This window comes from Eptesicus fuscus, chromosome 18 (genome assembly GCF_027574615.1).
Source record: "Eptesicus fuscus isolate TK198812 chromosome 18, DD_ASM_mEF_20220401, whole genome shotgun sequence".
Classification (NCBI taxonomy): domain Eukaryota; kingdom Metazoa; phylum Chordata; class Mammalia; order Chiroptera; family Vespertilionidae; genus Eptesicus; species Eptesicus fuscus.
This window is the reverse complement of record NC_072490.1, coordinates 54014154-54041722: the sequence shown is the minus strand read 5'-3', so window position 1 is coordinate 54041722 and position 27569 is coordinate 54014154. Positions and strand designations below refer to the sequence as shown.

The following is a 27569-nucleotide window of genomic DNA, read 5'->3' as shown; positions in this document are numbered from 1 at the left end:
AACTGCCCCTGTAATTAGAAGGACAAGTTGAATTCATGAGTCAATTAGAAAACCATCAATCACGGAAATCGCATAGGACATTGAATTTAAAACTAACAGAGTCTTAATCAGATGTGAAAGTACTATCTGAGTAAAAGTGAGGGGAATGAGAGGTGATTGTGGGTTGAAAATCTTGGGTGGGTTCACTGCAGAATTGGGAGGCAAGAGGCTACTTGGGAGAGCGGAGGGAACAGAGAGGCCTTTGAGACTGGGTGATCAAGCAGAAGAGGCGAGGGGAAAAGTGGGATGGAAGGTAGATGTTCAGCTGGGGGGGAAGGGCCAGGTCCCGGAGGCCAAGGAGAGCTGTGGTCGCCTCGCCACCCCGGTTCATTTGGAGTTAGTCGTCACGCACGTAGAGCGGTGACGGGTGCAATGGTGATATTAGTGAGAGCCGGCAGTTACCGAGCTCCTATTTTGTGCCAGTCTCCTGCATTTTTGTGGCTTTTTGCACCTGAAGGCATCAGTATTAGTGTTACCATTATCCTCATCAAGTTGACAGCCAAGGAAAGGAGACTCACAGAGGTTGATAACTCACCCAAGAACACAGCGCTAGTTGCTCTAAAGCCGGAATTTGAACCCAGACAATCTTACACTGTCGTCCACATCCTTACACACGTCTTCTCATTCCCTCTGGGCAGTAAGTGTCTGTGCAGAGTGCAGTTCAGAAGCAGCACCCTACAGTTTTCGATGGACACAGTCTAAAGCCAGTATTTGGAAGAGAGAGAGAGAGAGAGAGAGAGAGAGAGAGAGAGAGAGAGAGAGAGAGAGAACACCAGGTATACCTTTGCCAAGGCAACATGACTTGTGGGCAAGGAAACGCACTGTCTGCGGTCAGATACGCCTGTCCCCAAAGGCACAGGACAGCCACCCTACGTCCCGTTCTCAGCTTTGGAGGCTTCAGCCTGGTGCGGTGGTGTCCTCCTGAGCTCTGACCATCCTCTTTCTTGATGTAGACGAAGAAACTTACTCAGTGTCAACTCCACAGATGCCCACCCTTTAATAAGACACACAGACACTAATGAGCATGTGGCATCCCAGAGGTGCCATCCTAACTAGGTGGAGAAGCAGCAGTGAGTGGGAGAGTCACCGTTTACTAGTATACAGAGAGATTCCTAGACGACCTCTGCCTTTGGAATCTCCTTCTCCCTCGAGATCAAGCTCACCGCTGGATTACAGAATCGGCAAAGGCAGACTGAGACTTCTGGTCCCCAGGGGCTGTGTCCCCAACCTCAGTCCAGTGGGGGCACCGTGTAGGATCTTTGTAAGTTTGCATTGAATGTTCTTTTTGTTAATATCCCCGTCGTGCTTTATTGCTCTCAAGGCTACTGAGGGCAAAAGAAAAGAGAAAACAGGCTTTAAAAAGCTTAGTCTGAGAATCACTCACTCCTGTTTTGCATTTACTTGCCTCATTTGAGTAAATTTCTCCTTACCTTGAAGAAATTGTACATACATTTGGACTGATTAATGTGCAAATCTTTATTGCTTTAATTCTAAGAATTGGAAATGTTTCTCGTTGAAATATTCAGCTCCTCGACATAACCCCAAACAAGCTTTTTTAAAGCCCATTTTAATTATTTTCCCAGTCCAGTTTGTGCCAAAGGAAGCAATTCAGTTCTGACAGTGCCTCTGCTCTAATTAAACTCCTCCAATTTTCAGTTCTTTTTCTCGATATTCACTTATCCGTGAAAGCCAAATTTGACCTAGGTACGTAGTGGTGGATGACAAACATTGCGTTTCTAATCCCCATTCTCCCAATGAATATTACTTCACTGCGTCTCCTTTTCACAGCACTACTAGCAGTTTACGTAAACCTGTCACGGTGGGAAAAGCCACGCCCGCTGCTGCTCGCCGCGATTGGCACCCACTGCTTGATTGTGCATTTAGCGCATCCGCACGGGAACGTTTCTCCAGGATTTCCGAAACAGATGGGTGACTGAGGCCGTGGAGGAGACGAGAGGTTTCCAAGGCCCCGTCCGTAATTCGGGGCAGAGTGAGGGCGCAGGCCCCCACCTGACCACTCGTGAACTGTTTCTGTGCTTGTTCTCTGCTTGTTTGTTTTTTCCTGGGGAGTGTTTGGGGGAATATAAAGAGGCCTCCTCTTTGCCTGTGTCCAGGCCACGTTGTGCTGGATACGGAAGTCTGGGGGCCATCGGCATGGCAGGTCGGGCCTCTGGATGTGGTGGGCAGTCCCATGCTGCGTAACAGTTTGGATGTTATGGTCGGGGAGACATGGACTGAAATTCCAGCCTGGACATCAGGACACCAAGGAGGTCTGGGATGGTAAGCAAGTTCTCAGCCTCCACGCCCTCCCCTGCCCACCCCTGCACTTGTGGGGGTGAAAGGACTGATGCCTGTGATGTGCGGAGCATGGTACCTGACAGTGATGCCCCTAACAAAAAGGTAGCTGCTCTCTGCTGTTACATGTTCACTGAGTATGGTTAATGAGGAACCACACGTGCCGAGGTGAAACCAGGCTCCCTGCAGTGCAACAGGCCAAGATGACAGCCCCGGTTCCGAGTGTAGTCAGAACATACAAGCGTGTGCACGTGTGCATATTTCTTTGCTTGTTTGGTTTTTACTGTATCATCCTGCCTAAAGGAGAATTGTTTTTGAAATATAAGAACTCTTTTTAAAAAAAAAACATATGTTTTTACTGATTTTAGACAGAGGAAGGGAGAGGGATAGAGAGAGAGAAACATCTAACAGCTGTCTCCTACAGGGCCCCTACTGGGGATTGAGGCTGCAAACCAGGCATGTGCCCTGACCTGGGAGTGAACTGGTGACCTCTTGGTTCATGGGTCGATGCTCAACCACTGAGCCACACCGGCCGGGCTCAAGAGAACTCTTTAGCACGTATTTAAGTCATGTGGTAGCACAGTGTGAACTGGGCGGTACCGTCGAGTTTCCCTGACTGAAGGAATTAGCAAAGAAAGGGTCAGTGGTTTTACTCTTGATGCATGGGCCTCTGTAAGTTAATAGCAAGATAATATTTTACCATTTCTCACCAGGTCCTGCATTCATGCTTAATAATATCCCTTCCACTTCGTTTTTTAATTTTCCAATAGTCTAACTTATTTTGGAAAACATTGTTCTAGATTGTTACCTTCCTCACTTACTACCATTTATGGCAGATTGCGTTGTAACAGAAAATCACACACAATTTTTAGGTCAGTACATTTCAATAAGTTCAGTCCATTGCCTTGCATGCTTTCTAGGCAAGGTGCCCAGCATGGGAAGTGCCTGACCTTACCTGGAATTGTAAATCTCCTTGGAACAAATCCAGTTCTGTTTTCCTTTTTCTACCCTATGGCATTTCCCCTTTTTTTCTTCTGAATTTAGGATGGCAAGCAGGTACTTCTTACCTCGCAAATGAATGGGTTTCTGGGTGATGATAATAGATCACACTAGTTGGGGGTTGCTGCCTCTACCAGAACCCGAAGACATGCTAATTGTTCTCTTTATGAAGTGCTCAAACCATCCCTGCCCTCTTGATGTATTTGCTAGCTCCCTCCACCTTTTCTTAGTCGTCTTAAGGAAACAGGAGCTTCTGTGAAATGGTTGCAGGGCCAGCAGCTCCTGACCATTCCCTGATCGTGCATCTTTGCATTCTACACTTGCTTCTACCTCCTCAGTTGTCCTGTTTTTTTCCTGCTGTTGATTCTCCACTCTGTGAATCAAGTCAATAACGGTTTTTTAATCATTGTAAATTAGTTTGGTCAGGAAATTGCAAATCAAACTTATAAATTGGGGACCAAGTCAACATATATTTGTCTTCTCGTTAACTTTTGGGAGAAAATATTCCCCATGCAGGACGTTAAGAAAACAGTCCCTAAGATTGAGTTTCAGTTGTTTCCTTTGACCTTGCCAGCTGCACTAAAGCACATCTGAAAGGACGCCCTCCTGGCTTAACGGAGCATAATTTCTAGTAAAGCCTTAGTTCATGGTCTCAGCACATTCCTCAGAGCCAGAGGCAGACAGTGGGTGGTCTGAGTCACCTGTCGGTTGGAGGCCAAGTTCTTATGCTCCTTCCTAATGAAGAAGCAGAAATGCATCTTCTCAAAGGCACGTGGGAAGGCGTAGAGAACCTTCACAAGATAACCACTGGCCTGGTTCTAAATTGGGGTGTGGTGGGTATTTTTCCAAGAAATTAAAGACATATGACTTAGAGCTATTTTAATTTGTTTTCCTAAATAGGCTGGGAATAGAAACTGGGTAGCTGATTTGAGTAAAATAAAAGTCAGCTGCCACTCATGACAGCACCAAGGTCAGAGGTCCCCGGGCCCTGGGCCACACACTGCCCAGCACTCAGTGAGTGGCGGTGCTGGAGGTGTAGTATACACTATGAAGGTAGTGCTGGATGAGTGTATGTGCATTAGTCCCTGTGTGAGGGGAACCATTTGGTACCTGTTCTGAATACAATTGTTTAGGAGGGGGAAATTGCACATGTCCAGTTTTCTACCCCTTTGCAAGCCCCAGGCACTGTCTGGGCAGCTAGCAGTGCGGACTGTCCTAGATGAGATTACGGGGCACTTTCTAGGTGTTCTAGGTCTTCAGTTCTTTCTCATGCCGTTGCCAAATGGAACATGCATGGAAAACGTACAGTCACACCCAGCGTTGGAAGTGTGTGCTTCCTTTGGGGAGACATCAGGCGTTACATGGTAGTACTGTTTTTTTCTGGAGACAAGAATTCTCTTTGCCTCTGTTTTCCACGACTCAGCCTTTCTTAACTCGTCTTTCTTCATCCTTTAAAACTTCCTCTTCAGAGAAGCAGAGAAGCTTTCTTCATCCTTTTTTGTTCCTCCCGTTCAGCAAGAGCTGCACTTTTAAGTGGAAGAAATAATGCTCGTTTTTCCTCAGGGATTGATGAGAAATGTCTTCTCTTTGCTGAATTATACTGGCCTGTGAGGGACACCTGTCACATTTATGTTTCATGTTGGCCTTGCCTGAGTAACTCCCTGTGGGTAACACTGTACCACATCTTTTCTGGTTTTTTAGAAGCTCTATTAAGCAGCACAGTCGAATTGTTGGGGACTTGAAGTATATTTCATCATGAAATTGATTTAACTTTTTGTAGATAGTCCCATACTTATCAATGCACTTAAAAGTTTATATTATTTCCTGGAATTTTTTATCACATTTTTTTTAATTCTCACTAGAGGATATTTTCCATTGATTTTTAGAGAGATTGGAAGAGAGAGGGAAAGACAGAGAGAAATATCAATGTGAGAGAAACACATCGATTGGTTGCCTCCTGCACAAGCCCTGACCAGGGCCCCGGCAGAAGAGGAGCCTGCAACCCAGGTACATGCCCTAGAAGAGGAATCGAACCCGAGACACTTTAGTGCACAGGCCAATGCTCTATCCACTGAGCCAAACTGGCTAGGGCTCCTGGAATTTTTAAAGATGGAATTGCGATGTTAATTCCACAGTACTTCTCATTTAACACATGTGGTACTTAAGACATATGTAACAGACCTTTTTTAGAAAACAGCCTAAATACTCTTCAGAGAAATAAGAGACTAATGTAATACCAAATACTCATGTTCATAAAGCAAAAAATAACTAATGTGTTCCAAAGTAACAGCATCATCATCATCATAGTGGAATAATTCCACATATAAAATTTAAGAAAAACATCCTATTACAAAAATAAGCTCATGTTACTTGCTTGTACTTACAGTTTAGTATATTTAAGTGTTTTTAATCCTAACCTGAGGATATATGTGAGGACATATGTTTTTATTGCTTTCAAAGATAAAGGAAGGGAAAGAGAGAGAGCGCGCTGATGACAGGGAGAAACATCAATCAGTTGCCTCCCCTAAATCCCCTGACTGAGATTGAACCCGCAACCTTGTGTCTACGGGACGCTGTTCCCACTGACTGAACCACCCAGCCAGAGCCATTTAGTATATTTTAATGTGGCAAATGAGTACAGTCTTTATTCTAACATTCAGTCCATAGATAGTAAAATTATATTCATGTTTATTTGGTGATCTGCCACATATTGCAGTGTTAAATATATCCAATGAAAGAACTCATTTGCATCACATTTTTTATCAAGTCTTGATGACCAAGGAGGCCATCGAACCTCTGATTATTTGGGAAGTGGCACCTGGGTTTTATTTAAGGGTGGTTCGCCTCAGCGTCCCTGTCATCTGAAGACTTGATTGCGGGGATAGAGGACCTGCCGCCAGTGGCTCCCGCGTGGCCCTTGGCCGGAGGCTTCAGTTCCTTTAGACGCGGGGCTTCGGCTGGGCTTCCTCGGGGCTGACAGGCGGTCGGCTTTCCCGAGTGAGCGAGCTGAGATCGAGTGGAAGAAACCCAGTGCCTTTCTTTTTTTAAATATTTTTAATTGATTTTTTACAGAGAGGAAGAGAGAGGGATAGAGAGTTAGAAACATCGATGAGAGAGAAACATCCATCGGCTGCCTCCTGCGCATCTCCTGCTGGGGATGTGCCCGCAACCAAGGTCCATGCCCCTGACCGGAATCGAACCGGAGACCTTTCAGTCCGCAGACGGACGCTCTATCCACTGAGCCACACCGGTGAGGGCCCCAGGGCCTTTCTTACCCATCTCAGAAGCCTCATGTGGCCACGTCCATCCTGTTCTCTTCACGCAAAGTGAGTCACTAAGCTCGGCCCACACTCGGGGAGGAAAATTAAACTCTATCTAACGTCCAAGGAGGAGCGTGTGTGGACATATTTTAAAACCCCGTAAGATAACCTTCATGGGAGGATTAGGCTCTTCGTGTTGGATTCCTGTGTGTGGGCAAGATGTTTCCGGCTGTGCCAGGACTTGAGCCAAGCCGCTCTGTGGGTGACTGAAGGCGCTGTGGAGGAGGGTAGGGCGGGCAGTAGGGCTCAGTTGCTCCCATGTGACCTTGGGTATGACCTTGAGAAAGCCCCCTGGCCTCTGTGCTGTGTGCCGTGGGTAGAGGGAAGCCTGGCTTTCCTCAAGGCTGAGAGGTGAGTCAGGGAGGAAACAGCAGAGAAGTGCTGGCATCAGAGCGGTGGGCGCGGGGCTGGCATTGGCGTGGTCGGCGCCGCCCGCAGGCTCCTGCTCTTCACCCCCCTCTTCTTCAGCCCAAGGGTTCCCGCCTGCATCTCCTCTTCAGACTGGCTTAGTCCCTTTCTCCCTTCACAGCCTTCCTCACACATCCCTTCACTCACGCACACACTGCTCTTCCCAACAAAAGAGCGCGGCAGGCGGAGCCCGTGCCGTTATCGGGGCGGAGAGGAGTGCTCCCCTGTGTGGCGGCAGTCTCTAGAAGAGGCTCACCCCCCTTCCCCCCCAGGACGCCAGCGCCTTTGCTGCTGGCTCTCTCCCGCCCCGCCCCGGGCTCATCTACTCGCTCACCTGCCTGGCTCTCGGCGGCACTGGGTTTGCCCGCCGCGTCCCGGTGAACGGCCAGCACTGTGCAGCCTAGACCCGGGATTCTCCCTCCCGCCACGGCCACGGGGCGTGGGGATGGGACTGCCTCCCTGCCACAGCGTGACCCGGGCTGTGCCTGTCCTCACGCCTGCCGGGCAGAGACCACCGTCCGCCCAGTTTGCTTGGAGTGTAGCTTAGGGACATGTGTGACAGGTACTCTATGGATCACGCTCTGTGGCAGGAATGGGCACATTATGGGATGCGGCTTCCTAGTCGGGGCAGACAAGAAATGGAAGGTGCCCTTAGCTAGTCCTGAGCCACCCAGAAGGCTGTCCCAGGGTTTCAGGAATGAGAACCTCAGAGTATTGGTAAGTATGTGCCTGCCGTCCAAGGTGCTTCCACTGTGGTAGGCCACGGACAGGGATGCAACGGATTTAAGAGCCTTTCAGACCCTCCCAGCGCCTGGGGATGTATATTCAGGAGAGAAACCCCGTGGAGGGGCGTCTGTGAGACGGGTGAGGAGGGTCCCTGCCAGGAAACGTTGGTCAGATGTTTCAGAGAATAAGGGGCGGGTACAGGTGTGGGGACGAGAGAGGGACTTACCAGGAAAGCCGGTGCGTGTCTGAATCGCGTGGGTTGGGACAGGATGTTGCGGGCCTGGCTGTCCAGGGCGCTCACTGCCCGGAACACGTGCGTGTATCTCTCGTGATGCCAGAGCTCCGCTCCCTCGCCTGCATTGCCCCTGGGCTGTTCCGCCATCCTGCAGGCTCCCTGGTTTATTACTGTTTACTGTGAACAGCTGGATGGCACCGTCTTTTGCCTGATAAACATAGTGACACGACTTGAGAAAAATGGGAGGCCACTACTTGCAGCGAGGTCGTTGGAGTTTCATGGAAGTTAAACGTCACTTTTTCACCCAGGAACGCAGACCCGCGTTTTCACTGACTAACCATCTCTTCCGGCTTGTGTTCCTCCTGCAGACGGAGGCGCCACGTGGGGACGCGCAGGTACTGGGCCGCCCTGTCGTTACGCTGTGAACAGGCCGCAGGTCCCGCGGCCGGTCTGCCTTCGCCGCCCGGCAGCTGGCGGAGCGGGGAGGCCGCTGGCGCGGGGCGCGTCTGTGACGAGCTCTCGTTTGTCATTTATAACGGGCAGACGGAGACCAGAAGGCGTTTGGCTTGTTTTCCTTTTTCCGCCTTTACTTTAGGTGGAGACCCAGGCAGTTAATGAGCAATAATTTCCTACGCTTAGGTGTTAGCCATCTCTCCCCAGAAAGCAGAAAAAGGGATGTTTGGCTCATTAAATAGCTTGCTCGATCTGAGGGTGTTCCGATTTTTTTACTTTTACTTTAGTTGTTTAAGTCATAGTCATGAACATGTTGTAGAGAGGGGAAAACCAAAAAGAAAAAAAATAACAACCTTATAGTTTTAGAAGGTTCAGCCTTCAAATGACTAGATTTTTCCAAATTCAAGCGGGGCTGATCAAATGAGGATGTTGTTACTAGTCTAACCAGGAGATGCTGACTCCCTCACTCACACCACCATTCACGGTGTGTGGGGAGATGGTGACTCCCTCACTCACACCAGCATTCACGGTGTGTGGGGAGATGGTGACTCCCTCACTCACACCACCATTCACGGTGTGTGGGGAGGTGGTGACTCCCTCACTCACACCAGCATTCACGGTGTGTGGGGAGGTGGTGACTCCCTCACTCACACCAGCATTCACGGTGTGTGGGGAGATGCTGACTCCCTCACTCACACCAGCATTCACGGTGTGTGAGGAGGTGGTGACTCCCTCACTCACACCAGCATTCACGGTGTGTGGGGAGATGCTGACTCCCTCACTCACACCAGCATTCACGGTGTGTGGGGAGATGCTGACTCCCTCACTCACACCAGCATTCACGGTGTGTGAGGAGGTGGTGACTCCCTCACTCACACCACCATTCACGGTGTGTGGGGAGATGCTGACTCCCTCACTCACACCAGCATTCACGGTGTGTGGGGAGATGCTGACTCCCTCACTCACACCAGCATTCACGGTGTGTGGGGAGATGCTGACTCCCTCACTCACACCAGCATTCACGGTGTGTGAGGAGGTGGTGACTCCCTCACTCACACCACCATTCACGGTGTGTGGGGAGATGCTGACTCCCTCACTCACACCAGCATTCACGGTGTGTGGGGAGATGCTGACTCCCTCACTCACACCAGCATTCACGGTGTGTCGGGAGATGGTGACTCCCTCACTTACACCACCATTCACGGTGTGTGGGGAGATGCTGACTCCCTCACTCACACCAGCATTCATGGTGTGTGGGGAGATGCTGACTCCCTCACACACACCACCATTCACGGTGTGTGGGGAGATGCTGACTCCCTCACTCACACCAGCATTCACGGTGTGTGGGGAGATGCTGACTCCCTCACTCACACCAGCATTCACGGTGTGTGGGGAAGTGGTGACTCCCTCACTCACACCACCATTCACGGTGTGTGGGGAGATGCTGACTCCCTCACTCACACCAGCATTCACGGTGTGTGGGGAGGTGGTGACTCCCTCACTCACACCAGCATTCACGGTGTGTGGGGAGATGCTGACTCCCTCACTCACACCAGCATTCACGGTGTGTGGAGGAGGGTTCATCTGCAAAGAGGTTGATCCTGAGAGTGAGGGAAGAGGGTTCAGAACCGGGAGAGAAAGTGCATGCATCCGGGGCTAGCATCTTGGTATCTCTGTACCCCTAAGCCCAAAGCCTGCAGAGAAGATTACTGACCCGAATGGAGTTTGTAATGAAGGCTTTCTTGAGCCAATTAGAGACCTTTTATGGTGGGACAACCTTGCTGAGGGACTGGAGGCTACAGACACCAGCCTCCCCTCCCCACCCCTCCTGCCCGGGCCGCCCCAAGGCAGACAGGAGAGGAGCCCAGGACCTGGAGGGCAGGTGGGGAGGCGGAGCTGACCTGAGGGGCGCACAGCGCTCCACAGCGTGGCTAGGTCCCAGTACATCCTTTTGATTGTCTGTTGAACATCCGCCTCAGCGGACAGAATCTTCTGGAATCTTCTGGCAACTCTACTGAGATCCACAAAAGATCAACCCAGGGTGAGAGAGGGTGTGGCCAACCAATGATTTAGACTCTGAGGTGGCAAGAGTTCGGTTAAATTTCTCCCAGCCGGCTGTGGGGCCTGCTTTGCCAATGTGGTTTTTAATTTGCTCCAGACACGGTATTCTGCCATTGGCTGAACAGTAAGTAAACAGATGAGACTTCCCCCCAGCAGGTCCCAGCAGGCAGACAGTGCTGGCCGCAGGCTCCAGCACTCACTGTCCAGCTGAGGTGTCTGTTAGTGGCAGGGACATTGATGCTGCTCGTAGGCAGCATTCCCGCCAGGCCTTCTAGCGGAGCCCTAATTCCAACGGGATACTGACGTTTGTAATTACAGATTTTGTCATGGATAACATTTGGGAGGCTTTAAGAAAATTGCATGTTTTGCTTATTTACCTGAACTTAAAAGGTTGATGCTAAAGAATGTTTCCTCCAATGACAGTTTTGGAATTTAAAAGTTCGGGTGCCGGGCTGGGGTTGGCGGCTATTTTGCTGGGGTGAACAAAGGGTAGGATGTGAAAGAATAAATGGGAACTTTGTTCTGACCAAGAAGTTCGGCAGAAAACTGGCTTTCACAAATACACCAGTGAGCTCTGTTATGAGAAGCAGCATCCATGTGTTTTTAAAATTATTTTACTTAAAACTATTTTAATATAAACTTTAGTGTGTGCTAAATAGCTTATAATTTATTGAGATCTTAACTGGAAGCTTAACTTTTTCTTTTTCCCAGTCAGGTATTTATCCGTTAGTTTTGATACAGATTTTTGTCAACCTTTGTTTTTCCAGAAAACGCAATGATCAAATAGGTTTATTGGAACAGATGTATGAAGCGTCCCAGAATCATTCTGTGCCACGTTCATCTTACATTACACTTGTTATTTACAGAAACAGTGGGTTTTGCTATTAGCTAAATTTATCTTCATTTCTCTGTGGTGTGAAGTGTGAATTTGTGTGGTCCTAAGTTTTGGCTCTGTCTGCTTAGCTGATTTTTTTTTAATTGATGTCAGTCATGAGTGAAAGCAAAGAAATCACCCACAGAAGCATTTTTTTCCTTTCCTGTAGGAACAGTTACTGTGTGGAGACTAGAATGCAGCAACAATAGACAGATAGACACCCTGTTTATAGATTAATAAATGGGTCCTTCACCCAGTTGCCAATCTGATGGGAGTTCTCTATATTAGCGCTCCAGCTAATGATGATGGAGTGTACATATTCACATCCATCAGGATGCCAGTCTGAAATGATTGGACACATGCTGCTCAGAAAGAATGTCAATAAATATTCTTAATCTGCAGCACTACAGCTCCCATCGCAAATGAAATATAGATACTGCCTCCCGAGCAAGGAGCTCCCTGCCTGAGAGCAGTGCTCTGTTAGCTGGGGAGGCAGTTTTGTAACCCAGATATTTCTTAGCCGTCATACGAGTAGCTCACTTATTAAATGAGAGTTGGTGCCTTTTAACAGTCTTCCGACGCTTCCTGGTGAGGGGTGCACCGCGTCCTGGCGGCTCTGCGGGAACTGTTAAACACCAGGCCCAGGTGCCGCATCCGCGCTTTCCGCGGCAGGAGGCTTTGCAGGGCCTGCGCTGGCGCTGGCCCAGTTCGGAAGGATGTGGGGAATGTCTCCGTGACCGGTAAACCAAGCCTGTGCGGTGCCCTCAAATCTCCGTCTCCTTGGACCTTTTTAACTCCCGTCACGTTTGCTGGCAGCTGGGGAAGCGTTTGCAACCCGGGCCTGGCTGAGGCGCTCGTGGTTCTTGGCTGTGAAAGCCTGCCCTTTGCAGGGACTTCCACACATGATCGGATAGTGAAATGGTTGGCACGTTTGGGCAGAAGGACCTAGCTCCCTGTGCCACCCAACCGTCCCGGGCGCCAGCTCCGGAACCCCTTTCTTGCCAGCTCGCTGGAATCAAGCTTGGAGCCCTTTGACTCTCGCAGAAAATGAGGTGCTAGAAGTTAGAACACAGGTAGGCTGTGCAGCTCGCATAAGCTAGAATCCATGCAATGTGACCAGATGACTTTCTCATGAAGCATTCCATAGGCCTACTGCGTCACGGGAATTTTACTGAGCTTCGACGTAAGGAAAAAGGCACTCGTCTTGGGAGGAAGTATGGCTTTATAATTTATATGCTGCAGCATTCGTAGTATTTTTAACTTGTTGAAATAAACTAGTGAGCTCAATGGAAGGTGCCCTGGTCCTATCAGGTACTGGGAGTCAGTCTTCAAATACTTTGGTTTGCATGGACTAATGCATACATATAAAAGAGATTGGAGTGAGCATACTGGAGGTTGGTGGGTTTACTCACTGTTTATCAAAATATATGTTCTGTAACTCCAAAATGGGGGCGCAAAGATGATGCACTTGATGTGGCTCTTTCCTCGCTGTCATGGCAGGCCTTGTGAATAGGTCCCACGGAACCGGGACACGGATCATTGTCCTCTACAGAGCACTCCCAACAGCCACTCAGTGACCATTGCCTCCAAGGACCACTGCATCACCTAATGGTTAAAATCTGTATCAGCAATGATGTCTGAAATGGCATAGTTCTCTATGAGAATTTTATTTACCTTAATTAGAAACAATAACAGTGGCAAAGGGGTAGATTTCTGCGTGTCAAAAAGGGGGGAGGGGGCTTGTCAGTCTGCAGAGAGGGGTCTGGTAGGGACAGCTGTCCCAGTTCAGGGCAGCCTCTAGGTTTTGAAGGCCAGGACCACTCTTATACCATCATCACCACTCCACGGTCCCCTCTAAGAAGGCATTGCAAACATGAGCTCTGGACAACGCTTATCAGTAAACAGGAAACCCTGGATTGTGAAGTACCGAGATGCACCTGTCCACAGAACTGTGAAAGATATCTTATTTCTGATCCATTTTAATCGGACTGTGAGGTTGGAAAGCAAGAAACACTTGGGCATCAGCAGAGCACTCTGGAGTGTGCCCCTGAAGCTGGGACACAGGCCCAAAATAGAGCTGGGACTCTTGACTAATCATCAAGTCACTGGTCATAGAGAGACAGCCAGAGGGAGGAGAAGCATGGACTTGGAAGTAGGACTGACTTGGTCCAAATCCCGGCTCCACTGCTTGGTAGGTGTGTGCCCGTGAACACATCATTTAAGGTCTTAGAGTCTCGGTTTACTTACCAGACAAGGTTGAACTACATGATTCCCAGCCCTAGGAAAATTAACTCCAATAATCAATCCTCCGTACCGTTTTGCTTATTTTAGTGAGGAACAGATGGCAGGATACAAGTAGGGGGAGAATTCAGGAAGAAGGGAATAGACAGTCAAGGACAATGAGACACATGTCCCTTGGGTCACCCTTCCTGTCCTCAGAGGTCAGTCTTGATGGAAATTGGCTCTTCATCCAAATGTTCATTCATCCGGTGTCGTTTCCGTGCTTCAGCTTTGCAGTTGGGATGAAATGGTTGGGTGTGTCTTGATTGAGTAATTAGAAATACCAAAATGTTGTTTGGTACTGAGGGTGACGTTTGCGATACTTCCTTTGGGTTCTGAGGTTATCAGGCTTGAGTATGAATTCATTAAAAGTACTTTTTCCTTGGAAGAAATTAAAAGGGCAGAACAGGAGGGTGTTTTTCAATAAGTATTATTTTTCTCGTGTTATTTGTAGCTAGTTGGGGGGGTACATCATTTGCTTTAGCCTAAGGATCCTGGTGCTTGAATTCATACAAAAGAAAATAATTTCAAACTTCAAGAACAAACCATTGGTGGACAGCAAGCTGGCATAGCTTGCCCAGATTTCAGCAGAAGGCGCACCGGGCCCCAGCAGAAGCGATCTGTTGGCTCGTGTGAGATTACAACAAAGCCCAAGATTGAAGTCCTCCCCGCATCCCCCCTGACTGACTGAATCCATTTAGACTCCCCTCTGATGTAGCAGCGTATTTTTATTAAAGACAGGCAGACAAACACCAATTATCCAAGCTGCTTCTAATTTTCGTCATCATTTATTTTCTTTTGTTGGCTGCCAATGGATTAGAAGACATGATTAGATTTCAGCAGGGAAATAAAACCAACAACAAAAAGAAAAACAGTTGCACAAAAACATATGCTTAAACAAGAACAACAACATTCAGAATTAGAATAAATTTAATTTTAAAGTCTTTACCTTGCCCAGCTGGGGTGGCTCAGTGGTTGAGCATAGACCTATGAACCAGGAGGTTACGGTTGGATTCCGGGTCAGGGCACATGCCCAGTTTGCGGGCTCGATCCCTTGTGTGGGGGACGTGCAGGAGGCAGCCAATCAATGATTCTCTCTCATCATTGATGTTTCTATCTTCCTTCTCTCTTCCTCTCTGAAATCAATAAAAATACATTTGTAAATACTTTTTAAAGTGTTTATCTTGCCTAGTGTAAACACGCTTGCTTGATTTTTATCAGCAGTGCCCACTGCAGTCGGACTCAGTCCCATGCTGAACGGGAATAAGCAGAGGCAAACGCAGTGGTTTCATTTTCTGTGCCTCAGGCACGTGCTGCAGCGTGTTTTAATGCAGAACAGCACTCAGCCATTTGCAGTAACTGTTGCAAAATGGCTGGCTTATTTCTGGAGTCTTTTTGCTTGTTCCCTTCAGCCAGTGTCAGGGAGTGAAAGAGAATAAAGTGAAGGCTGGCCCTGGCCAGTGTGCTCAGTGGTTAGAGCGTCAGCCTGCTCACTGAAGGTTACAGATTCGATTCCCAGTCAAGGGCATGTGCCTCGGTTGCAGGCTTGATCTCCGGCCCCAGCCAGGGCCCATGCAGGAAGAAGTCAACCAGTCTATATGTCTCCCTCACATAGATGTCTCTCTCTTTCTCTCCTTCTCTCCCTCTCTCCCTCTCTTCCTCCCTCCCTTCCGCCCTGCCCTTCTCTATTTAAAAAAAAAAAATCAATGGGAAAAATATCCTTGGGTGAGGATTAACAACAACAAGAGAAAAATGAAGACTTAAGTCATTTTATGAACTTGTTAAAGATACAGGTTTTGTGTGTGTGAATTTATCTGACTGGGGTTCCATCGTGTTCATCAGATAACTCAAAATCATCATGTTCCCCAAAAAGGTTTTAGTCATGATTGTTATTGGTTGGTTTGTTCATTTGGAGTTGAGTTTGTTAAATACCAAAGGCTGTTGTTGCTTTTCTTCTTTTGAATCTCATTCTCTACTTTTAATCGTGGACTAAAACCTGCGGCCAGAGCACAAAGCCAGCACAGAGACCTGAACACCTGCCCCCGGGGTGCGGGCCCCTGCACAGCCGCCCTGGCTGCCGCCCACCTGGCTCCGAGGGCCTCCCTCGGTGACCTTGCCTTTTGAGAAACAGTGAACAGCAGCCCTTAGTTCTGGCCCCGGAATAGTGAACAGCAGCCCTCTGGTTCTGGCCCCAGAGTTTGGAAAAGCCTCTGTCCCCCAAGCCCTTAGGGGTTCCTGTTCCTCTGGGCATTAGCTAGACCCTGCTCAGACTTCTCCTTCACATTCTCTTCCTCAAGAAAAAAAAAACCAAGACTGTTCAAATCGCTGTTGCTGTAGCAATTAGTGCATATGCTAATGAATGGCCCTGAGGCTCACATTGAAAGTCTGACATGCTTTGTAGGTGCTAAATAATAATGTCACAGTGCTTTCATTTTCATCCCATTCTCAGTTTCAGGTTGCAGATTACAGTAAGTAGTTAATGAGAGCAATGGGCCCAGAGTGAAACTTAGATCTGACTCCCATTGAAGTGCAGGCTGCAGCCAATTACTTTACAGGGGCAGAGGGGTGACGCAGGGTCTGCCCATCCCGGGGTGATGCCTCTGGGTGCTGGGGTGCCTGTGCCTCCGGAGCACCTGTGTCCAGCTGAGCAGCCTGCGCACCTGTGCCCTGTGGCTCCTCATGTAAAACTGCCAGCTGCTCTGTTAGTTTCACTCAAAACCTTCTCTCCCTTTCTTGCTGCTTCTCTCTCTCTCTCCTTCCTCCCTTCCTCCCTCCCTCCCTCTCTCTCTCTCCCTCTCTTTCTCCCTCCTCTCCTCCTGCTTCTCCTCTCTCCCTCCTCCTCCTCCTCTCTCTCTCTCTCTCTCTCTCTCTCCCCCCCTCTCTCCTTCCTCCCCTCCTGCTACTCTCTCCCTCCTCCCCTCCTGCCTCTCTCTCTCTCTCTCTCTCTCTCTCTCTCTCTCTCTCTCTCTCCCTCCCTCCCTCCCACACACACTACTTTTCTTTCTTGCTCTCACTCTTTCCTACCACTGCTGCACATGCTCGGTTGTAGTCTCCTCACACTCTCCTCTCTGTCCCTCCCTCCCTCTCCTGTCACTCTTCCCAACCCCAAGGGAGGCTACTTTCAAGACTAGCCTTCACCAGCTCTGGAAAGAGAAGGAATCAGCAACAAGGTCCAAGGCGCCGGCCCGGCCGCTCTGCCCGGCCTGCAGTGACAGGTGACAGCCCTGCCTTCCTCCTGGCTGCCCTGCTCCGAGGCCTGGCCTCTCCCCGCTGGCGTCCTGGAGCCTCGCCTCCTCGGAAGCCTCTCTGGGCGCAGCAGCTGCGGGCGGCCCTGACCGCCCGGCCTCAGTGAGTGAGACACCTATACACGGGAATAATAGCGCTTAGTCCATCAGGTTGTTGCAAGGACTAAATGAGAGATAATACATGTGAAATGCTTAGTACATGCCTGTGAGATACTGAACATATATACTGTATATGCAGTTACTTCTTTCACTTTAAATTCCCGTCCTCTGTCCTCCTCCCCTTTGGCAACCATCAGTTTGCTCTCTATCTATGGGTCCGTTTCTACTTTGTTTTGTTTATTCATTGGTTGTTGTTTTCAAGATTCCACATTTAAGTGAAATTATATGGTATTTTCTTTCTGTCGACTTACTTCACTCGGCGTGATACCCTCAGAGCCGACGGGCGCTGCCGGCTTCCGGGTGGGCTCTGGGCTGGTCTCTGCAGGCCTTGAGGGCAGTGACACCTCACTCGCCTCCTCAGCAAGCACTTCCCTTGGTGCCTGGCGGGGGGTGGCCAGTCGGTGCCTGCTGACATGGAATCCCTCCACCCAGGCTGCCCCCCCCCCCCCCCCCCCGCCCTGTAGTAGATGTGGCGCTGTGTCAGGGACGTGCCAGCCGGGGTGTGAACCTGCGTGCCCGGTGGAGAGGAGCATGAAGGCGGCCGCACAGGAGTGCTGCCTTTTGGGGATGGGGTGCGGGGGGAGAGGGGAATAAACTGCATTGGAGACCAGCAGTCCCCACTTCTCAGCCAGTGTAACCAAGCCAGTCGTGCCGGCTGTTCCAAAGAGGGCTTTTCCTTGGGCTCAGCGCCGGTGCAGGCCATGCCCGATGCAGAGGATGCTCTCAGCGTCAGGTGCCCAGGAAACAGAAGCTGCCGGTGAAGGGACGGGGGGACTGGCCCCCGGAGGCAGCAGTCCACACAGTCACGCCTCCCAGGACGCACCTCCGAGCAGACGGGTCACTGCCCGAGCCTCTGGTCACTCCCCCACTCCTGCCTGTGCCGAGGAATTTAATTCACGGAAGTGTGTGCTGTGATGCGAGCACTCCGTGGAGAGCTAAATAATAGGTGTTTCATACGGATTATCCACTGAGCGAAACCGGTTTGGCTCAGTGGATAGAGCGTCGGCCTGCGGACTGAAAGGTCCCAGGTTCGATTCCGGTCAAGGGCATGTACCTTGGTTGCGGGCGCATCCCCAGTGGGGGGTGTGCAAGAGGCAGCTGATCGATGTTTCTCTCTCATCGATGTTTCTAACTCTCTATCCCTCTCTCTTCCTCTCTGTGAAAAATCAATAAAATATATTTAAAAAAAAAACAAAAACAGTAAGCCACTCACGTCCGGACGGCTTTACCGAGTGGGCGGAGGCGTGCGGTGCCCATGCGAGCTCACCTGGGAGGCCTGGCTCCCCACTCCCCGTGCCTGGTTCCGATTCTCGGACCCTGGAGTCAGCATTGCTCTCTAGTGTTTTTCTTTCATTGTTCTGGCAAGTTCCTCTCTATCCCACAGCTGTTTGGAAACTGCTGCTCTGCTGAGCCTCAAGCCTCGGTGCTAACAGCCTTTAAACGCTGCTATTAGGGAGCAAACTCAGCCTGCTGCGAGTGGAACGGGCGTCACCGGAATCTGTAATTGGGTTGGAAAATACTGCTCACTTATTTTAGTCTTAAGTCATTACCTTCTTATTGAACGTCAATAACTTTGCTTTTCTATTATATTCGAATTCAACATAGCTGCAGTTTACTGAAAGGTTTTTTAATTCTTACTTGCTGCCTAGGTAGCCTGCCCACTTTCATCGTTACTTGTTGAAATAAAGGCATGTACAGTGTAGCCACTATGGAAAACAGTATGCAGACTCTTCAAACAATTAAAAATAGAGCTGCCATACAACTCAGTAATTCCACTTCTGGGTATTTATCCAAAGAAAACAAAAAACACTGATTCAAAAAGATGCATGCACAGCTAAGTTGATTGCAGCATCACTTACAATAGCCACGATATGGAAGCAGCCCAAGTGTCTATCAATACATGAGTGGATGAAGGTGTGGTACACATATACAAAGAAATGTACTCAGAAAAAGGAGGAATGAAACCCTGCCATCTGCAGCAACCTGGGTGGATCTAGACCAGCGGTTCTCATCCTGTGGGTCGCGACCCCTTTGGGAGTCGAACGACCCTTTCACAGGGGTCGCCTAAGACCATCGGAAAACACAGATATTTACATTACGATTCATTAACAGTAGCAAAATTACAGTTATGAAGTAGCAAGGAAAATAATTTTATGGTTGGGGGTCACCACAACATGAGGAACTGTGTTAAAGGGTCGCGGCATTAGAAAGGTTGAGAACCACTGCTCTAGAGGGTATTATGCTGAATGAAGTAAGTCGACAGAAAGAAAATGTCATATAATTTCACTTAAATGTGGAATCTTGAAAACAACAACAAATTAATCAACAAAGCAAAGTAGACACAGACCCATAGATAGAGAGCAAACTGATGGTTGCCAAAGGGGAGGAGGACAGGAGGACGGGAATTTAAAGTAAAAGAAGTAACTGCATATACACACACATATTCAATGAGTATTTTACAGCCATGTACTAAGCATTTCACGTGTATTATCTCATGACTAAGCGCTATTATTCCCATTGTATAGATGAAGAAACCGTATTCAAGACAAGGATGTACCTTGCCCAAGGTGCGTCCCGGCCCCGGCTCTGACAGCTGGCATTAAGGAAGAATAGGGGGCGATCTAGAGAAGTGATTCGGAGCTTCGCCACTGCTCCCTGTAGCATTGTGACCTTGGGCACATCCTGTGAATTCTCTGAAGGGCTCTGTCAGCTACAGAGGGCTAACGCTCCCTTTACGTTCTGAATAGTTTCCCGGCAAGGAGCAAAATTAAAAACGAGGGCTCGTATTGTGGCACTTTCTAAAAGAGCGAAGTGCTGAACAAGCGTGAGGCGCTCTTCTCGCGCGCTTTGTGCAGCTAAGTTAGCATATTGAAACAACGGGACTGGCACTGGCGTGCAGCACTCATATATGCTGTGCAATTAGTGAAGCCTAATTTAATTGTGATTCCATTGTTGGGATTGTGATGCCTCCCGCTTGATGAATAGCCATTTTTCTGGGGGTGTTATCAGTTAATCTAGGTAATGAATTCTCTTCATTATCTTGTTCTTCATGTTAATTATACAGGATTTTCTTATGCCTATTTATCAAGTCAGGACAAGTACAATTTTCTTTTTGCCCACACGCCTTTGAATCTGGAATATGCACAAACAGGCTAACATGATTGGTTTAAATTTACATTTCTGATAAGTTCCAGTCAGTGGCTTACTTTTCGTACATCCTTACTTGTCGTATAAGCTTGTATCTCTTCCTTTTGGGGGTCTTGTCTTTTTTATAGAAAATGTTGTTATCTTAGACAATTAAGCTATCTCTGACTTTTGACAGGGTACCTCTAGCATATCAAAATGATATTAAGAATGGGAAAGCATCTATCTTTGCATATTAATATATATGAAACAGCAAATAATAACGTTCTAATGTTAAAATATTCCATGAAGCATCATGACAGGTAAAATTTAAGTGTAAACCATGAGAAGGAAAGACATTAGTGCATGAAATCTTAAATGACACTTAAAAGAACAGTTCCAGACAGGTGTCTAAGGAAAAGCAGAAGACTGTATATAATGAGTGAGTGGTGACTGAATTCATTTTGAGTTCAGAGAAGCAGTTGATGGGCTAATATGGGCTAATGTTATATATTGATATTTATTAAGTTAGCATCAAATTTTAACTTTCATAATATTTTCTAGGCCTTTTGCTTAATATTTTATGTTCTGTGTTTTTTAAAGTCTTTTTTTTTTATTTGTCTCTATTGTTTAGCTAGTTATTTTTGAAAATCAGCATTTTGACGGGCATCTTTCTGCTTTTGATTTCAGGTTGAAGCCATCCTAGTCAATATTTTTGGTGGAATTGTCAACTGTGCCATCATTGCCAATGGGATCACCAAGGCCTGCCGGGAGCTGGAACTGAAGGTGCCCCTGGTGGTCCGGCTTGAAGGTGAGTTACAGGTGACCTCCCTCTGCCAGGTCAGGTGAGCAGAGTGTTCTCACTCACACCTTCCTGAGAGAACAGAAGGAAGCACGGGAGTGAGTGAAGTAAGGGCAGCATGGCAGTGATTCTGTGAGCGCCTAATACGCTCATATAGATTGTAACTCTCCAAGAATGGCATACGTTAGGATTCTTCAAATTTTCCAAATTTGTTTCAGAGTGGAGCCCTTTTGTTGTGAATCATTTTGTGAGATTGGTGTTTTGAAGGGAACACTTTGAGAGATGCTGCTGCAAGAATTATTCATCAAGAGAAGGCAGTGGTTGTGGTCCAGCGCTCCTTACCTGCTAAAATGGTGGACCCAAGGAGCTCTGGCTTATTTGAGTTGTATATTTCAATACTTATATTTTTAAATTAAATTAAAATTTTTCTTTCTTTTTTGTTAATCCTCACCCAAGGATATTTTTCCCATGGATTTCTAAAAGATATATTTTATTGATTTTTTACAGAGAGGAAGGGAGAGGGATAGAGAGTTAGAAACATCAGTGAGAGAGGAACATTGATCAGCTGCCTCTTGCACACTCCCCACTGGACATGTACCCGCAAACAAGGCACATGCCCCTAACCGGAATTGAATGGGACCCTTGAGTCCGAAGGCCGACGCTCTATCCACTGAGCCAAACCGGTTGGGTCCCATGGATTTTTTAAAGAGAGAGTGGAAGGGAGAGAGGGAGAAAGAGAGAGAGAAACATCAGTGTTAGAGAAGCAAATTGATTAGGTGACTCCCACACATGCCTCAACCTGGGGCAGGGATGGAACCTGCAATCTAGTACTGGGAATCGAACTCGTGGCCCTTCTGTGCACAGGCTGATGCTCTAACCATTTAGAACACCAGCCAGGGCTATTTTACTTTTTATATTATTTCTTTTTAAAAATTATTTTTTATTGATTTCAGAGAGGAAGGGAGAAGGAGGGAAAGATGCAAACATCAATGATGAGAGAGAATCATTGATCGCTGTCTCCTGCACGCCTCCTGCACGCCTCCTTCTGGGGATGGAGGCTGCAAATGGGCATGTGCCCTGAACAGGAATCCAGCCGTGACCTCCTTGTTCATAGGTCGACGGTTGATGCTCAACCACAGAACCACACAGGCCAGGCTATGTTATTTCTTTTATATATAGATATAAGTAGTATATATTTTATGAAAAATAAATTTGTTAAATTTTTCATAAGAATAACAGCATTGTTTTATATTTTTGAAATCTCTTTAATATGTAGTTTAATATTTGCTTCATTTTATCTGTTGCAATATGTTGTTTTAGTTGAAGTAGATGAAGAAAACCTGGCCTCATATAGAGCTATTTATTTGGAAAAGGGAGGGTATTTTTAATAATCATTTCATATAATTTTGAATTTTCTTTGGTGCTCCATTAAAGTCTATAAGCAATAGTTTCTTTATTAAAGATTTATTTTATGTGGAATCTGAAATTATTTTAATGAACTTTTCATATTCTATTCTATTAAAGTCCGTTGGTCTGTCTTGCACATGAAGTGGATTTTATGCATGCAAGGTTTGTAATATCATGCAGTGATCAGATGGAGCATTTTGGATTATGCAGATCTAAAGGTTGACACATTTCAACATACAGTATAAAAAAGTTCCACATTTGTTAATATCACAGCATCCTCGCCCTGGCCTGTGTGGCTCAGTTGGTTGAGCACATGGTCCCATGTACCAAAAGGTCTCGGGTTGATTCCTGATCAGGACACATGCCTGGGTTGCAGGCTGCCGGTAGGTGTGCAGGAGGCAAACAATTGATGTTTCTCTTTGACATCGATATGTCTCTCCCTCCCTCTCCTGCTCCCTTCCTCTCTGCCTAAAATCTAGGAAACACCATTCTCATCAGAGAAGCTTGCATGTACTTTCAAGGTGGTACATGCAATTTTTCCAGAATTCTAATTTCCACAAAAATGATAAACAGTTTATCATCAGCCACAGAGCAGTCGGTTGTTTTCCTGGAGGTGGCAGACTCTCTCCCCCATTTTCCATAACATCTGCCAGTGCGTCCTCTTCTCCCCAGCCTGGGCCCCGGGGCAGGCGCCTCGGACTCCTGGCGCAGCCCAGCCACAGCTCAGGGTCCAGCTCCTGTGTGCCCCACAGAGGCCCCCGCAGCTCAGGGCCCAGCTCATGTCTGTCCTGCGGAGGCCCCGCAGCTCAGGGCCCAGCTCATGTGTGTCCCACAGAGGCCCCCGCAGCTCAGGGTCCAGCTCATGTGTGTCCCACAGAGGCCCCCGCAGCTCAGGGCCCAGCTCATGTGTGTCCCACAGAGGCCCCCGCAGCTCAGGGCCCAGCTCATGTCTGTCCCATGGAGGCCCCGCAGCTCAGGGTCCAGCTCATGTGTGTCCCGCGGAGGCCCCCGCAGCTCAGGGCCCAGCTCATGTGTGTCCCACAGAGGCCCCCGCAGCTCAGGGCCCAGCTCATGTGTGTCCCGCGGAGGCCCCCACAGCTCAGGGCCCAGCTCATGTGTGTCCCGCGGAGGCCCCCACAGCTCAGGGCCCAGCTCATGTGTGTCCCGCGGAGGCCCCGCAGCTCAGGGTCCAGCTCATGTGTGTCCCGCGGAGGCCCCCGCAGCTCAGGGCCCAGCTCATGTCTGTCCCATGGAGGCCCCGCAGCTCAGGGTCCAGCTCATGTGTGTCCCGTTGAGGCCCCGCAGCTCAGGGTCCAGCTCATGTGTGTCCCGCGGAGGCCCCCGCAGCTCAGGGCCCAGCTCATGTGTGTCCTACAGAGGCCCCCGCAGCTCAGGGCCCAGCTCATGTGTGTCCCGCAGAGGCCCCCGCAGCTCAGGGTCCAGCTCATGTATGTCCCAAAGAGGCCCCCGCAGCTCAGGGCCCAGCTCATGTGTGTCCCGCTGAGGCCCCGCAGCTCAGGGCCCAGCTCATGTGTGTCCCGTGGAGGCCCCGCAGCTCAGGGTCCAGCTCATGTGTGTCCTGTGGAGGCCCCGCAGCTCAGGGCCCAGCTCCTGTGTGTCCTACAGAGGCCCCTGTAGATCAGGGCCCAGCTCATGTGTGTCCCACAGAGGCCCCCGCAGCTCAGGGTCCAGCTCCTGTGTGTCCGGCGCAGGCCCCGCAGCTCAGGGTGCAGCGCGTGTAGACTTCCCCCTGAATTAAGCCTGGGAGATTGTCTGCAAGGAAAAAATCTTTTCTAGAAAACTCAAAAATTACCTTTCTAGAAAACAAATTAGAAATAAGAAATATCACCTAAACAAAGATATAAAAAGCAACTTAAAAATTATTTTAAGTTTTAAAAAAAGTTATTTTAAGTACTTAAGGGTTGAGACTTAGAAAAATTAATATTTTTTACTGTTCATTAAGGATACCCGACTTGAAAGTGCACCCTGTATGGCAAGTGTGTGGTGGGGGGAGCAGGACTAGCCCAGGTTGGTGCTGCTGCTTCGATTCCGTGGTCGTGGCTGGCAGTTTACCCACCATCACCTTAGCTTCATCAGTGCAAATGCCAACAGAGTATCATTGTTTTTAATATGATCGTTTTATTATTACTATTATAACAAAATCATGTTTCACGTCAGGGGCCGACCTCCCCTGGGTTCTGGGGACCCCACTTTGAGAACCACTGCAGCAGAGAGGCACAAACAGGCCCTGTAATGTGAGAACTAGCAACAGGCCTGTGGACGCCATCACAGACTTCTGAGTACAGTGGCCAAGCAGCCCGGGGTAGATTTCTGCACATCATCCCCGGGACAACTGGTCTCCCCACGTTCCACGCTGGTGTGTCATTCCGCAGACGCGGTCCCCACAGGGGATGTGGCCCCTGTGTGTCTCCGTCCCATGAGGGCAAGACCCCAGCACAGCCGCAGCGCTGGTCTCTTCTGCTCCTTCTAGTACCCCTTCCTCCTCTCACCCTCTTCCCCGCTCCTCCCTCTGAGACGCCGCCTCACAAACTTCCATCAGGACCAGGCGGACCTGATAGAAATAATGATGACAAGAGAAAAACGAAAATAGCAGAAGCGCCAGTTGGCAAAGTTTAACATGGACATTCAAACATCTGCATGAATGAAATCTTAATACAGTAAAGGCAGCAGAACTGATTCCAGAGAAAATCACTTAAGTAGTTGATCAAAGAGCTGCTGGGCTCAGTGTAAGTGTAGCTCACAGTAAAGGGCTGTGTCCACCTTTCAGGGCAGAGTGGCCAGTGGCCCTCGGGTTCGACCAGTCAGCTCTGTGTCTGTAGAGGAGAACAGGTGTCCAGACTAGTGTCTGCCACTTGAAAATGACCCGAAGTGAGTGTGTGCCTTGGTGCGCCCTCTGTCCTGCGACCCTCCCTGCACCTGTGTTGTCGGCTGAGGTCCGTAATTGTTAGCTTTAGGTTCGTTCCTAGGAAAGAAAGCTACCCCACTTTTATTCTCCCCCAAAGACCAAAAGGAGCAGTTCTCTTTTTCACACAGTGCTTAGTATTCCAGACGGAATTGATCTCTGACATTGAACATCTCCCTATCGTGTGTACCTGGATAATAAACATGCTGAAACACGCTAAATACCACATCCACGGTCTTCTCCGTTACTGATCTCTCTTGGCTGTGTCAGAGCTCTGCCCGCACTGCTGGAAGTGTTGACATTTCTAAGTTGTTGGACAATCAGATTTGCATCTTTTAAGTTAGTGGGCTTCCACAGTATATGCCTGTGGGGTTTTAGTTGGTTAATTGATATACTAAATACTGTATGCAGGTTACTGGGCTTTGGGCATGAAGGAGGATGTGTAGAAATATAAGAAATTATCTCAGTTACTAGACGGCTGGGGAAATAAAAGAGAAAGAAGATGTAACAATACAAGATAATATATGTACAGTGTTAACAAGTGTTGGTCCTACTAGAATCTGCTTCTGTGTCAGGGCTTCCTGACAGCAAGGCTTCTGGAACCTTCAGAAATATTATCGCCGCACAGTGTCCCCGGTGACGGGGAATTGCAGGTGATGAATCAAGATGAGCTCAAACAGCAGACTGCCCCCAAAGCTTTGTGGGCTAAAGCACCCTGGTGACCTAGGACCCTGCTCTTTCAGCATCGGGGCCTGTCCTGTAATAGGCACCTGGGACCTTTACCAGAGGGGGGCGCAGGAGAGCTTTCGACACTCCCAGATCCCAGCTGTTTCTTTTGCGCCTCCTGTGGGAGTTAGCATCTTGTTGATAAGGGTCCTCAGCACGGTCGTGCCAAGGACACTCACTTATGCGATTTCGGGAAACCAGCAGCCCACACCAAGGTTAGGACTGTCCCAGAGTCGTATTGTCCTACATAACAAACCAGGAAAGATGAAGGATTGTGCCCCAGCTCTGCTCCCGGCACTGATATTAACAAAACGCAGACATCGGAGATGGCGTTATCCATACAGGGCACGAAACAGGAACCAGGCAAGTGCTCGCTCTGCGAAGGGAGCGCAGGCTCCGTTACGTGCGTCTCCCAGCGCGTGCTGCTGTCGGCCCGCTTCCGTTGGCATCCCCTCTTCACGCTTCCTCGGTTTTGACTACTGTAACTATGGTGCATTTAGAGAGTGAGTTAGCAAGGAGATGTTATAAAAGGAGAACTTCCAAGTTGAATGTGGAACTAAGTGCGATTTGAATCATGGAGCGAAGGGAGGAGGGAACTTAGAGGATCAGGAGACAGCACATCTGTTCCGCACACGGGGGTTGGCACTGGGATCCTAACAGTGACAGACAAGCCCTGGCCGGTCAGCTGTCCCGGGGAGCAGTGACTTTGCAGCAACACATTGTGGCTCGAAGAACAGGGTGGGGACATCCAGTGAGTAGCCAGAGTGCGTGACACTGGCATGTAGAACCCAGGCAGGACTGTCACATGGAAGTAAAAGTGGATAGAACCCAGGCGAGGACAGAGAGGAGGGGAGCTAGGGTTTACCATCTGATGACCAGGAGGATGGCATCCTTGGTGCACGTGGGAAAGTGAGCGTGGGAACTAGAGAGAATGGGAGAGTCTTATGTGCAGGGTGGGGAACCTTTTCTCTGCCAAGGGCCATTTGGATATTTATAACATTATTCGAGGGCCACACAAAATTATCAGCTTAACAATTAGCCTGCTGTGTTTGGTCAGACATTTAATTAACTCACCCCAGATGTCTTGGCAGGCCCAGGCGAAATGATTTTGAGGGTGGCATGTGGCCCTCGGCCGGGCGTTCCCCACCCCTGCCTCAGGGCAGAGCCACCCTTCTGAGAGGAAGCTCTGCTGTCAGATGGAAGGCATGTGCGGGAGTGTGGGGGTGGGCCAAGGAGAGGTGCTAGCAAATGCACGCCACCCCACCGAGGGCCCCACAAGGCACCCTCAGGCCCTGCTGCGTAGGACATTGTTCCCCAGCAGCACAGCCCAGGGAACGTAAGAAACCAGCCAAAACCAAAAATCTGCCCCCGAAGGTCTGGTCCCAGCCCTCCAACTGGGACAGTTGGTGACTCTAGGGGTCTCTGAAGTGTTTCTCTTACGTTCAGTCTATGTTTTTCATTTGCTTTCTTCTGGGTGAGAAAGTAAATTCTGCT

The 27569-nt window shown here is 48.8% G+C and overlaps 1 protein-coding gene across 1 annotated transcript in view; it reads left to right on the top strand.

The window, feature by feature from the left end:
• SUCLG2 (succinate-CoA ligase GDP-forming subunit beta) overlaps positions 1-27569 on the top strand; it is a 270953-nt gene that overhangs the window by 229027 nt on the left and 14357 nt on the right. The window contains exon 10 of the mRNA XM_054729710.1: positions 20908-21028. Within this exon, the coding sequence (XP_054585685.1) occupies positions 20908-21028 (121 nt within the window). The remainder of the gene's footprint in view (positions 1-20907; positions 21029-27569) is intronic.